The sequence below is a fragment of the Conger conger genome, chromosome 18, assembly GCF_963514075.1.
Source record: "Conger conger chromosome 18, fConCon1.1, whole genome shotgun sequence".
Classification (NCBI taxonomy): Eukaryota; Metazoa; Chordata; class Actinopteri; order Anguilliformes; family Congridae; genus Conger; species Conger conger.
The window spans coordinates 1,150,001-1,164,361 of record NC_083777.1 but is presented as its reverse complement, the minus strand read 5'-3'; the positions used below and the strand labels follow the sequence as shown (position 1 = coordinate 1,164,361).

Below are 14,361 nucleotides of genomic sequence, written 5' to 3'. Positions count from 1 at the left end.
GTGTGTGTGTGGGTCAGGGTCACTGGCTGAGGTGCAGGTGTGTGTGTGTGTGTGTGTGTGTGTGTGAGTGTGTGTGTGTGCATGTGTGTGGGTCAGGATCACTGGCTGAGGTGCAGGTGTGTGTGTGTGTGTGTGTGTGTGAGTGTGTGTGTGTGCATGTGTGTGGGTCAGGATCACTGGCTGAGGTGCAGGTGAGGGTGTGTGTGTGTGTGTGTGTGTGTGTGGGTCAGGGTCACTGGCTGAGGTGCAGGTGAGGGTGTGTGTGTGTGTGTGTGTGTGGGTCAGGGTCACTGGCTGAGGTGCAGGTGAGGGTGTGTGTGTGTATGTGGGTCAGGGTCACTGGCTGAGGTGCAGGTGAGGGTGTGTGTGTGCATGTGTGTGGGTCAGGGTCACTGGCTGAGGTGCAGGTGAGGGTGTGTGTGTGTGTGTGGGTCAGGGTCACTGGCTGAGGTGCAGGTGAGGGTGTGTGTGTGTGTGTGTGTGTGTGGGTCAGGGTCACTGGCTGAGGTGCAGGTGAGGGTGTGTGTGTGTGTGTGGGTCAGGGTCACTGGCTGAGGTGCAGGTGAGGGTGTGTGTGTGTGTGTGGGTCAGGGTCACTGGCTGAGGTGCAGGTGAGGGTGTGTGTGTGTGTGTGGGTCAGGGTCACTGGCTGAGGTGCAGGTGAGGGTGTGTGTGTGTGTGTGGGTCAGGGTCACTGGCTGAGGTGCAGGTGAGGGTGTTGCTGTAGCTTTGTGAGAAGCTCCTCCTCTGTGGGCTCTGGCACATGCTCTCTGAGGAAAGGGAAAAGAAAAGAGATGAAACAAGAGCAGGCCTGATGGTGTTCTGTGCATTCACTCATGCTAATGCTAATGCTAAAGCTAGAGCTAAAGCTATAGAAAAGAGATGAAACAAGAGCAGGCCTGATGGTGTTCTGTGCATTCACTCATGCTAATGCTAATGCTAATGCTAAAGCTAAAGAAAAGAGATGAAAAAAGAGCAGGCTTGATGGTGTGTGAGTTCTCTCATGCTAATGCTAATGCTAAATGAAAGAGATTACATAACATAAGATGACATAATGGCCAACAGGCCATTCAGCCCAGCAATGCTAAACCCATATCAAACCTGGTCTTGAAAACCCCCAGTGTTTCTTCCTCCACTAAATGTCCTGGCAAGCTATTCCACACAGTGACCACTCTCTGTGTGAAAAAAATGGCTAAATACCTTGTAATCAATCATAATTATAAACACCCACTGTTAAATTGCAAGTAATCGATGGCACGGATACCTGCGAAGGTGGTTTTAATGAATAGAAAAAAATCACCATTACGCATTAAAAATAATTATCAATTCAATGTTATTATTTGTATTATTGAATGTTTAAAATAACCAAACGGTAGAATTTGGAGTATTGAACGAGCGAGTAGTGAGTAAGTCATCAAAACATGATGTACCATAAACCACAATGCGTATGCGCAATGAAGTGCAGATGCCGTGTCCACAGTTGTTCACTTTGGGGGTGGCTGTGGGCTGTCTTTCGATAAGCAACGCGGAGCTGTGGAGCTGAGGTCTTTCTCGTGTGCTGCCCATGTTGTTCTCTGCAGTGTCTAGTGGTGCCCTGACGCAGCAATGTGCATGCACCAGGTTCCACTGTTGTTGAAATAGGCCGAGACGTTCTTTACCGCGCGGTAAGCTCCTCAGCCTCTGTCGAGCGTCGCGAGCAGGGCGAGATGTAATCGCAGAAGCCAAGTGAGAACGAAGAGGCAAGAGCCCAGAACCAAGACAGAAAAAGAGTGGACACTGCGATTGTCCTAGCTCTTATACTTTACTGCTCCCAGTGTACTGTACAGTATTGGTTTAACTGTGACTAGACGTCACGATGGGGCGGTGTTGTAAACATTGCGGAAGTTTGTGGTCTGTGGACTCCTGGGAAATGTGGTCCCGTGGTCCCTCCTCCCTGGTAAAACGCTCAAGAAAGTAGCCATTTAGGCACCAGCAATACCTTTATTCTTGTACAGCAATGCTCCATCATTATGCTCAATGCACTTAACCTCCTCTCTAACTTTCCTTTTTCTACTACAGTATTGAAAGAAACACTTAGGATTACATTTAACAACTTGTCCAACAAACCTGATGGTGTGTGTGCCTGTGCTCATGCTAATGCTAAAGGAAAGTGATTAAAGGGAAAATATGACAAATACAGGGTTTTCACAATTTCAGAATAATCATGCCTGCATTGTCTGTGCTTGAGGCAAAAACCCAAATGCAAAGTTATAAATAAATTCAAAGCTAAATGCAAATCCACATGTAAGGTGAAGCGGTACCTTACCTGAACATGAGCTGCACTGTGGTCTGGTATCCAGTCCTCTCCACATCTGCAACAGAACAGGCGAGGCTCCGGTCCCACTTATAGATAAAGTTCTGAAACACAGGAGGACTGAGCATGCCAGTGGAAGAATCATAACAGCACTGAAGAAGCAGCAGAAGAAGAAGAATCTCATACATTACCTCCAAAATCAAGGCGACAAACAAGTTGACCCACATAACAGAGGAGGTTAGCCACCAGGAAACAAAGTAGACCTTGGACCATCTTGAAGAAAAGAGTCAAAACTCAACACACCAGCAATCTGCATTTCTGCCTCAAGGATTGTATAAAATGTGATGTTATCATTTACACCATATTTTGGATGATTCAGATGACTATATACTATGCACAAAATAAATACGGTGACATGGAAAAGTATGGACCACTTTGGTCAAATTGCATGTTTTATTCAATCGCTAAGTAAATACAAGCTAACACAACCTTTGCAAGATACAGACTTGAAAAACATGACAATTTTGGGACAAAGACAATGTTTCTCTTGACCCTGCACTCCCAAGTTTTAAATGCGGAATCAAATCACATGTGATCAAAGTGGTTAAAGTACATATTCACAAAATGGAATTCTTTCTACATTTCCTGCTCAGTAGATGTCTTGATTCTAGGCTTTAGATTGCCTCTGGAGTCATTAGTGTTCGTCAACATGAGGAGCAGAGCTGTGCTAATGAACAAAAGGAACATGCCGCTCCTGCCTGGTGAGGGTCTCTGGATTAAGCTCATGGGGGAACATGAGGAGTCTTAACAGAGGAGTGTGCTGCAGACCGCCAGCAACCGGCAATAGTGCAAATACAATGCTCTTTGAAAATATTAAACAAGCTTATAGGGGAGGTAAGATGATTATTCTTGGAGAATGTGAAATGAACACACAACGCATCATAACTCTAAGTGGATAGGCTACAGCAGTAGAAGTCTAAAAAATAAGTCTAATAAATATCTAATTATGTGCTCACTGAGTGCATATCTGGAGTAAGCATCCATGAACACATGCCAGGAAACTCACTCAGATGTGTATCTGGAGTAAGCATCCATGAACACCTGCCAGTTGTTGACAACCATTATGTTGTAGAGGAGCACCAAGGAGGACTGTAATACGGGAAGAGGCAGAAAAGCAGAAATACTCAGAAATACTCATGTTAATACAGAAAGAAGGAGAGAGATACCATGGATATGCATGTATAACTCGACAGGAAAGCATGCCCTCGTCAACCTAAATCATATATTTTATTATGTGTAGTAGCTTGTGAAAAAATTATTGCTTTGGTTCAGACGTTTGGAAAAATGTCTTTTTAATAACGTTTTATGATCAAAAGCCTATGGAGCCCTGTATTCAATCTCTCGTCTATGAGGTCTGAAAGACTATAATAGAAAATGATGAGTAATATATTTGTTCAAAGTGATAGGCTGTCTAACTGCTGTGGATCAGCTGGCTAAGTAACAATGGAGTTAATATAGTTTGCTATCTTGGCCAATATATAACGGAAGTCATAGATACTCAAATATCGAAGATGTCTATAGATAGCAAGTAATCTCCAATCTGGCCTGAAAAGGAAATCACCCAAGCTACTGCAGAAGACACAAACTGCACTTCATGTATGTTCTTTTAACAGCATTAATTGCAGTAATATGCAGGCCTATGGCAGATATGGAATAGTGGTTGCAGTAAGCTAACTTTAGCCATGTTCAGGCTTTTTGATGCTTGCAACCTAGCTAGTTAACAACATAATTGAAAACAGTGCACAAATTCAACGTTGCTTTATAGACTTGTAACTATCTGAGCACATTAAGACCACATTCACTGCATAAATAGCCAGTTAGCTAAAACAGCAGAGTAGAATATAAAGTATACAGCCTACCTTATCAATCAGCTGCCACTTATTTATGCACTGAGCATTCTTATGGAAAGCTGGGTGTTCTGTCTCTGAGACCGATTTGCAGCTGAACGAATACATTTTATTGGCTGGCTAACACTCCAGCCCTTCTTTGTCACACAGCTACCTATAATAGAATGAAACGCGGCATGAAGGGAGAAATATTTCAGGCCAGATTTAAGATTACTTGCTAGGAGTAGCTATGACTTCAGTTTAGCTTTATTATTAGACAAGCTAGATAACTACATTAACTGCAGTACTAATTAGCTTGCTAGCTGAACCTCAGCAGTTAGATAGCATATCTATTATATTACAATAAAAGTCAATATTTGATATTATATTCTTACAGAATTTATAGGCAAGAGATTGGAGACAGGGCCCCATAGGCTTTCTATTGTAAAAAGGTATTAAAATTCAATATTTTCCCGAAAACATTTAGACCAAATGATAATTGTTTCACAAACTAATACACATAATGAAATGTATGATTAAATGTATGAGCTTTTCCAGGGTTGAAATCTATTTTGCACTCTTTTGCAAGAATTCTTTGGGGTGCTTCCCTACCTGGCCCCTACCACCCTCTCCAGTTCTTATAGATGTTCTGAGAGATATTCCTCTTAACACAGGAAGAGGCAGAGACACTCATGTTAACACAGAAAGTAATAGTTTGGTAGTGTTATTAGCTGGGTAATAGTTCAATAATTTTATTAGCATTTTTAAATTTTTATTATTGGCACAGTAGCTTAATTTGTGGGGTAATGGCTAACAGTTCAGAAGTACTTACAGCAAAGTCATCAAAGTTGTTGGGCCAATAGCCCAGCTGTTCATAGGAGCCACATCCTGCTGTGAAATTAGAGCCACTTGAGTTCCTGAAAGGAAGGATGCATGTGTAAATTCAATTGGTTGCCATGGCAACTGTGACTAGCAACCACCTTTGGAGGGTGGCAAGGTTTGTTGAGACAGACAGAAAGAACCACCAGGCCCTACCACCACCTGTAATCTCAACCAGCCAGAACCCCCACACTCACCCCTCAACCAGCCAGCAGCACCACCACACTCACCCCTCAACCAGCCAGTACCCCCACACTCACCCTTCAACCAGCCAGAACCCCCACACTCACCCCTCAACCAGCCAGAACCCCCACACTCACCCCTCAACCAGCCAGAACCCCCACACTCACCCCTCAACCAGCCAGAACCCCCACACTCACCCCTCAACCAGCCAGTACCCCCACACTCACCCCTCAACCAGCCAGAACCCCCACACTCACCCCTCAACCAGCCAGAACCCCCACACTCACCCCTCAACCAGCCAGTACCATCACACTCACCCCTCAACCAGCCAGAACCCCCACACTCACCCTTCAACCAGCCAGAACCCCCACACTCACCCTTCAACCAGCCAGAACCCCCACACTCACCCCTCAACCAGCCAGTACCCCCAAACTCACCCCTCAACCAGCCAGTACCATCACACTCACCCCTCAACCAGCCAGTACCCCCACACTCACCCCTCAACCAGCCAGAACCCCCACACTCACCCCTCAACCAGCCAGTACCCCCACACTCACCCCTCAACCAACCAGTACCCCCACACTCACCCCTCAACCAGCAGCACCACACTCACCCCTCAACCAGCCAGTGCCCCCAAACTCACCCTTCAACCAGCCAGTACCCCCACACTCACCCCTCAACCAACCAGTACCCCCACACTCACCCCTCAACCAGCAGCACCACACTCACCCCTCAACCAGCCAGAACCCCCACACTCACCCCTCAACCAGCCAGTACCCCCACACTCACCCCTCAACCAGCCAGCCAGTACCACCGTGTGTGTTTACCTCATTGTAGATGGCACTGTGATTGCTCCCTGGAACAGCCAAATGCCAAGAACAGCAAAAACGTAGTACACCACCTATGAAGAACACATTAATCACATAGTAGACCCCTACAGAAAACACAGCACGCGCACACCCAAAGCACACAGCATACAGCACACACACTCTCGCTCACACACACACATAGCACACCTTGATTGGGAAAACACACAGTACACAGACTCTCCCTTCTCTCTCTCTGTCGCACACACAGCACACACATGGCACACCCTAAAATGGAGAGCACACAGCACACACACAATACCCATAGCACAACCCTACATACTGTGCAGTCTTTAAGTATTTGGACAGTGGTACAATTTCTGTTCTTTTGGCTCTGTACTCCAGCACATTGGATTTGAAATGAAACAATGAATATGAGGTTAAATTCTCCCTAGAAAGTTGAGAGAATTTACAGTATATCCATATCAGGTCATCCATGAAGGAATTATACATATTCCTCCATTTTAGGGGATCAAAAGTCATTGGACAGGTGACTTCTTTCTGATACGTCAGTTGTATTCTATTCCTTCCTTATAGCTGGCACCTTGCAGTGTAGCCTCTGAGAACTGTTTGTGAAGTGATCAGTAGATAGTAGTCACTGACACATTCACAGCTGCCTCCTGAAGAGTATTTCTGATCTATCAGGCAGGTGTTTGGTGGTTTTTCTTCATTGTTGAGAGAATACTTAGGTCATGAAATGTAGAGGTCTTACTTGGACTACCAGCCCCTTTGCAATTACTGAGCTCACCAGAGCTCTCTTTCTTCTTAACGATGTCTTAAACCGTTTGTTTCGGTAAGCCTACTGCTTGGGCTCCACAGGGAGGTTACTCCACCACCATGGAGCCAGAACAGACAGTAGTCATGACAGGGAAGAGCAGGTGCGATGATGGACAGGTGCCAGGCATCCTGCAGTGGCTGAAAAGAGATGTTTGACTGGCGTGTAGGTTCTGAGAAGCTTTCGGAAGTAAGCTGGAATTGACCCCTTAACTGCCTGGAAAGCAAGCACTAATGCTTTGAATTTGATGCGAGCCATGACAGGCAGCCAGTGGAGGTAACTTAGCAGGGGGTGATGAACTCCTGCATTTTGGATCATATGAATCATATGACCCAAAAAAAGAAAGGAAAAATGCTCACCAGTAAGATTCCAGCAAAAGCCCGGAGATTTTTCACCAGATCCACCAGGGTGCTGGCCACTAGAGCCATCAGCTGCAGGCAGAAACACACACACTGTTACAACCTCTGCCGTAAGATTTTGTGTTCAGTTGTGCATCTCTGGAGAGGAGAGTGGGGGTGTACTGTCTGAGGCAGCTAGGAGAGGAGAGTGGGGGGTGTACTGTCTGAGGCAGCTAGGAGAGGAGAGTGGGGGTTGTACTGTCTGAGGCAGCTAGGAGAGGAGAGTGGGGTTGTACTGTCTGAGGCAGCTTGGAGAGGAGAGTGGGGGTTGTACTGTCTGAGGCAGCTAGGAGAGGAGAGTGGGGTTGTACTGTCTGAGGCAGCTTGGAGAGGAGAGTGGGGGTGTACTGTCTGAGGCAGCTAGGAGAGGAGAGTGGGGGGTGTACTGTCTGAGGCAGCTTGGAGAGGAGAGTGGGGGTGTACTGTCTGAGGCAGCTAGGAGAGGAGAGTGGGAGGTGTACTGTCTGAGGCAGCTAGGAGAGGAGAGTGGGGGGGTGTACTGTCTGAGGCAGCTAGGAGAGGAGAGTGAGCCAGGCAACAGGCAGACGATGAAGTGGTTGTTAATGACCTTGATTTCGGGGATAATCCGGAGGAAGCGGAACACGATCAGCATGTTGACCAAACGGGCCATTTCCCACAGAGAGAGCAGGCCTTGTGTGGCTGGGTTCCTGTAGGAAAGAAGAGTGTCCTACATAAGTGCACTATATGCAGTCTAGTGTCCTACATAAGTGCACTATATCCAGGATAATATCATTTGTTTGTGCCCAACATGATAGTTTTATCTCACTTAAAATAAATTATCTGGACATACACAAAAAAAAGTGAATTAAGTTTAGTTTAGTTAACTGTTGAAGTCACAAGTAATTAATCAGTTGAAGTCACTTCAGGGCCTGTTTAAAATAATATGTGCAACCACAATTAGCTGAGTTAATTTACTTGTCACAATGATATCATATATTCCTGCCCTGCAGAATGGAGACTGCAGAATTTCACAGGCCTCCTGAATCCCAAATCAGGGATAAATAAATGTGGTTGAAAAGTCAGAGGTAGGCAGCATCTGTTCAGGTGATGAAAAGTGACTTATGATGATGATGATGGGTATATCATGGGTCCTAGGATAATGTGGAATTAGAAATATAAACTTTGCATGCATTGATTGTCTTCAGTGTGCCTTCTGAAATCATAACGTGTATTTTCATGCGATTAATGTGTTGTGGTGTGATGAACCGACAGCATCTCCCAGAGCCAGCGTGCTCCTTTTAATTCTTCATCCTGTTATACCATGTGTACCTAATTATTTGGTGTTCAAAGATGTCCTGTAGTGAAATTATGACCTTTATAATGGCTGATAAAATGCTGGATTGTCTTAATTGACTGGCCATAAAAACAAAGTTTTTTACAAACACATATGAGGGGAGGTATTTTACAGACGCACACATGAAGGGAGGTATTTACAGACGCACACAAGGGGAGGTATTTTGAATTGGACAGCAGGCCGATGTGAGAGATGATACCTACCACTGAGGATATGGCAGTCTGTAAGTGGCAAATATGGAAATCTGGAGAACCTGCCCATATAAAAGGGAAACGTTAAGCTGTCTGTCCACGTTAAAAGAAAGAAGAATCAATAACACTTGAAAAAAATGTAAGATAATGAGCAATGTACATTTAAATGTCATTACTTGATATGTGCTTCTAAATATAAGACATATGGGGCTTGAAAATTGTTCTCATTCTAACCCTGACCTGATTGATATGGGACTTACTAAGAGAAGGACAGTCAGCAGCCCATCGAAGACGTTGCTTCTATAAGACAAGTAGCCTCTCCACCCAAAGGCAAAGATCTTCAACACCATCTCAAGCAGGTAATACACAATGAAGAAGCAATTGATGGCCTTCCAAAAGCAATGAAGATAAACGATGTAATACACGCATCCATAATGTAAAAATGGTTAAGTGTGCTTATTCAGTCTGTATTCAGTAAACAGCTATAGAAATGACAGTATATGTGAATGTAAACAAAGTGATGTACAGGGTGGTTAATGAAGGCTGTTTGGTTGTGTTTCGTGTCATCACAAAGTCTGTTATTAACCGGAAATAAAGATTTCAAAGACAATTTTGTCCTGGAACAATGAAATACAGTATGATTAAAGGTAAAAAAGGTAAGATTTTTGTGTTAAAACATTGTTACAAGACCATTATGAATACTTTCCTATCATTGAAAAAGGTTCACCAACATGTTGACTCACCCTCTGCCTGTCTTTATAGTCAGGATTCAAAATATGCAGTTGATGGACCGACACTCTGTACTAAAACATTGTATAGCTGTACAATAATTCAAGCTCATTGGTTGAAAATTGGTTCTAATTGCCACAGCCAAGGTTCAATGTGTTGCGCATTCTGAGATGCTTTTCTGCTCACCACAATTGTACAGAGTGGTTATCTGAGTTACCGTAGCCTTTCTGCCAGCTTGAACCAGTCTGGCCCTTCTCCTTTGACCTCTCTCATCAACAACGCAATGCAAAATTGCCACTCTCTTGATGTTTTTTGTTTTCCACACCATTCTGGGTAAACTATAGAGACTGTTGTGTGTGGAAAATCCCAGAAATGCTCAAACCCGCCCATCTGGCACCAACAATCATGGTCCATGGTCAAAATCACTGAGATCACATTTTTTCCCCATTGTGATGGTTGATGTGTACATTAACTGGAGCTCCTGACCTGTATCTACATGATTTTATGCATTGCACTGCTGCCACACAACTGGCTGATTAGATAATCGTGTGAATAAATAGGCATCGTGCAAGTGGCTTCTTCTTTCATGCAATTTTTTCAAGTCTCTGTGATGATCATCTCTGTAGAAAGTACAGAAAGTAGAATACTGCAAAAATGGGCATCTACGTGATGGGGTTAAAACTGTTTGGTTACAGTAGCAGAGTTTCCATTGTAGCTGAAGAAATGATCATAATCAGCTGAGTAGCATCCCACACTGACCTCCAGATAGTAGTCATCCCGCTCTGCAATAGACTTATCGGAGTCCATCACCAGGATGGTCTGTATGACAGAACACAGACACAATGCATTCATCAGTGACTCTCAGTTCAGCTCAACCACACAATAAAGCAGCTCATAGCCGAATCAAAATTTCTGCCTGCGATATCACCACTGCCCAACAGATGGTGCTATACCTCTATAAGTGTCTGAGCAAAGCAACTCATATAAAGAATGTGTATCGGAAAATTGCCTTCGTAAATTCAGAGCACTGCACCCTGGGAGCACTCAGAACACACACTGGACGCTCAGGTCGAAGAGATGCTTTATCCAGCATCTGAATATGCTGCCGGATTATCCCAGTGTCTGAACGTAATGAGGGTTTATCCCAGCGTCTGAACATAATGAGGGTTTATCCGAGCAGCTGAACATTCCAAGCTCAAAAATGCCTGATGAGGTTATAGGCGTTCCTGAATTAACAGATTATTGCGTGCTCTGAGACGTTTGAATGAAGAGTGCTGAAATCAGAGTGAACACACAAACGCACTGTGTGGGATGTATGTTCAGCATGTTTTGGCTGAAATGATGTGGACTTACAAAGATGCAGAAGACATTGGCCAGAGCTACAGCATTCCCTGCCACCGTCACAGACCAGTGGCTGAACACAGTCTGTATCCTCCGGAGGGCTGGAGAGCGGTACACTGGCAACGGCGGGTGCTGAAGGGACACAAACAGCATTCAGAGCCCTTCTGCAGAGAAATTATACAAAAGTAATAATTAAAAAGCGCATAAGATCTAGCTAAACTGCGCTAATGCCTTGAGCTGAGGAGCTGTCTACAGCAGACGCATCACCAACCATTCTGCCATCCCAGGTACAGGCACACTGTGCATGCAGCCCTGAATAACTGCCAAACAAACTGCGCCTGCACTGTAACCATCACTGTGCAGAATGACACAAGTGTAAAATGGCAGTGTTAAATGTGCCTGGTGTGAATGCAGTGTAATATGGCAGTGTTAAATGTCCCTGGTGTGAATGCAGTGTAATATGGCACAGGGCAGTGTTAGGGCAGTGTAAAATGGCACAGGGCAGTGTTAGGGCAGTGTTAGGGCAGTGTAATATGGGACAGGGCAGTGTTAGGGCAGTGTAATATGGCACAGGGCAGTGTTAGGGCAGTGTAAAATGGCACAGGGCAGTGTTAGGGCAGTGTTAGGGCAGTGTAATATGGGACAGGGCAGTGTTAGGGCAGTGTAATATGGCACAGGGCAGTGTTAGGGCAGTGTAATATGGCACAGGGCAGTGTTAGGGCAGTGTTAGAGCAGTGTAATATGGCACAGGGCAGTGTTAGTGCAGTGTAATATGGCACAGGGCAGTGTTAGGGCAGTGTAATATGGCACAGGGCAGTGTTAGGGCAGTGTAATATGGCACAGAGCAGTGTTAGGGCAGTGTAAAATGGCACAGGGCAGTGTTAGGGCAGTGTAATATGGCACAGGGCAGTGTTAGGGCAGTGTAATATGGCACAGGGCAGTGTTAGGGCAGTGTAATATGGCACAGAGCAGTGTTAGGGCAGTGTTAGAGCAGTGTAATATGGCACAGAGCAGTGTTAGGGCAGTGTAAAATGGCACAGGGCAGTGTTAGGGCAGTGTAATATGGGACAGAGCAGTGTTAGGGCAGTGTTAGGGCAGTGTAAAATGGCACAGGGCAGTGTTAGGGCAGTGTAATATGGCACAGGGCAGTGTTAGGGCAGTGTAATATGGGACAGAGCAGTGTTAGGGCAGTGTTAGGGCAGTGTAAAGTGGCACAGGGCAGTGTTAGGGCAGTGTAATATGGCACAGAGCAGTGTTAGGGCAGTGTAATATGGCACAGAGCAGTGTTAGGGCAGTGTAATATGGCACAGAGCAGTGTTAGGGCAGTGTAAAATGGCACAGGGCAGTGTTAGGGCAGTGTAATATGGGACAGAGCAGTGTTAGGGCAGTGTTAGGGCAGTGTAATATGGCACAGAGCAGTGTTAGGGCAGTGTAATATGGCACAGAGCAGTGTTAGGGCAGTGTAATATGGCACAGAGCAGTGTTAGGGCAGTGTAATATGGCACAGGGCAGTGTTAGGGCAGTGTAATATGGCACAGGGCAGTGTTAGGGCAGTGTTAGGGCAGTGTAATATGGCACAGGGCAGTGTTAGGGCAGTGTAATATGGCACAGGGCAGTGTTAGGGCAGTGTAATATGGCACAGGGCAGTGTTAGGGCAGTGTTAGAGCAGTGTAATATGGCACAGGGCAGTGTTAGGGCAGTGTAATATGGCACAGGGCAGTGTTAGGGCAGTGTAATATGGCACAGGGCAGTGTTAGAGCAGTGTAATATGGCACAGGGCAGTGTTAGGGCAGTGTAAAGTGGCACAGGGCAGTGTTAGTGCAGTGTTAATTGACTGGGACATGTGAGGCTGTGCGGTTCTCAGTAAAAGAGAAGTAAAGGTGTGTTAAAAGTATTTTTAGTAAAATGGAGGCATTAATGTGGTTCTAAGTAGAAGCACCTCTTTGATCCTGTCCTTGTCCAATTCATCAAACAGCTTCTGGAAAGCCTCTCCCTGGATATAGCCACTTATGTGCTCTTGCGCTTTCTGACGGACAGGAGAGAGGGGTGTTAGCTCTATATCTGTGGTACAGGAGAGAGGGGTGTTCGCTCTATATCTGTGGTACAGGAGAGAGGGGTGTTAGCTCTATATCTGTGGTACAGGAGAGAGGGGCATTAGCTCTATATCTGAGGTGCAGGAGAGAGGGGTGTTAGCTCTATATCTGAGGTACACGAGAGAGGGGTGTTAGCTCTATATCTGAGGTACAGGAGGAGTGTTAGCTCTATATCTGTGGTACAGGAGAGAGGGGTGTTAGCTCTATATCTGAGGTACAGGAGAGAGGGGTGTTAGCTCTATATCTGAGGTACAGGAGAGAGGGGTGTTAGCTCTATATCTGAGGTACAGGAGAGAGGGGTGTTAGCTCTATATCTGAGGTACAGGAGAGAGGGGTGTTAGCTCTATATCTGAGGTACAGGAGAGAGGGGTGTTAGCAGAGCGTTAGCTCACTGGGCTCACCGTAATGACGGCCTGTCTGTAGTAGGACTTCATCTGGACCTGCCTCATCACCTGCACGACCACTTCCACCCGCACCCTCTCACTGCCCAGTGCAGGAGGAATAAAAACATAAAACATCACCTTATTAACAGCCATATAATAATATACCACTAGTGCTAATAACAACAACAATAATCATAATACAATTTATTCAAATGACTACAGCAAGATGTCGTGGAATGTAAAAAATTTGGTTCAAAACTTTGGGAACTCCACACATGAGCATCACAGAGACTTTCACTTGAAAGAAACAAGGCACTTGTACCATTTACAATACAAATAGTTTAGTTTATTTATACTTGCATTATGCTTCAAATATAAAACAATGATGGCAACGTGCAAACATGAAAGTAACTGTAAAGGGGCTGGAAATGTTTTAAAACCATAAATAATCACAAAGGGATCTATTCAAAGAACAGAACAGAAATAATTCTGTACTGAAAACAATGTGATTGTGTGGGTGTGGTCTGGACTACATCACCACCCCACCTCCCTCCTCAACTCTTCCTAAAATGAACCCCCTACAGGTGAACTCTACTGGATAAGACGGGGGACTGGAGAGAGACTGCTGAGGCTGACTACCACAGCAGAGAAAAAGAGGTCCAGAAAACATTTGTAGTAAAACACATTTTGGGCAGATTCGCTTAGATGTCTGAAGTTCCACTGCCAGACAGAAACTGGTTAATCGAGAGGGCCGCGGTGGCGCAACAGGCTAAGATGCCGCAGACTTGATGTTGCAACGTCTTGAAGAAGAAGACGTCTCATCACTCTTCCTTGGCCCGCCAGGGGGCGGGGTGTGGACGGTGTATCTAACACTAACTCAAATTGAATTAGAGGAGGGTACAATTAGCTACTAAATTGAGAGAAAAAGGGAAAGATCAGAAATATAAAGATATTTAAACTTGTTAATTGATATTATTTTTACACACGCACACTCACGCACACACAGACATATGCACACTCACGCACACA

The 14,361-nt window shown here is 45.1% G+C and overlaps 1 protein-coding gene across 1 annotated transcript in view; it reads right to left on the bottom strand.

The window, feature by feature from the left end:
* Window positions 1-333: 333 nt before the first annotated feature.
* Window positions 334-14,361, bottom strand: part of LOC133118170 (two pore channel protein 2-like) — a 34,782-nt gene continuing 20,754 nt past the window's right edge. The window contains exons 12-25 of the mRNA XM_061227965.1: window positions 13,351-13,432; window positions 12,796-12,882; window positions 10,869-10,988; window positions 10,275-10,334; window positions 9,047-9,175; window positions 8,799-8,848; window positions 7,849-7,948; window positions 7,242-7,313; window positions 6,069-6,142; window positions 5,012-5,096; window positions 3,360-3,442; window positions 2,485-2,566; window positions 2,306-2,397; window positions 334-770 (exon numbers count right to left, since the gene is read on the bottom strand). Coding sequence (XP_061083949.1) covers window positions 692-770; window positions 2,306-2,397; window positions 2,485-2,566; window positions 3,360-3,442; window positions 5,012-5,096; window positions 6,069-6,142; window positions 7,242-7,313; window positions 7,849-7,948; window positions 8,799-8,848; window positions 9,047-9,175; window positions 10,275-10,334; window positions 10,869-10,988; window positions 12,796-12,882; window positions 13,351-13,432 — 1,195 coding nt within the window. The 3' untranslated portion in view covers window positions 334-691. The remainder of the gene's footprint in view (window positions 771-2,305; window positions 2,398-2,484; window positions 2,567-3,359; window positions 3,443-5,011; window positions 5,097-6,068; window positions 6,143-7,241; window positions 7,314-7,848; window positions 7,949-8,798; window positions 8,849-9,046; window positions 9,176-10,274; window positions 10,335-10,868; window positions 10,989-12,795; window positions 12,883-13,350; window positions 13,433-14,361) is intronic.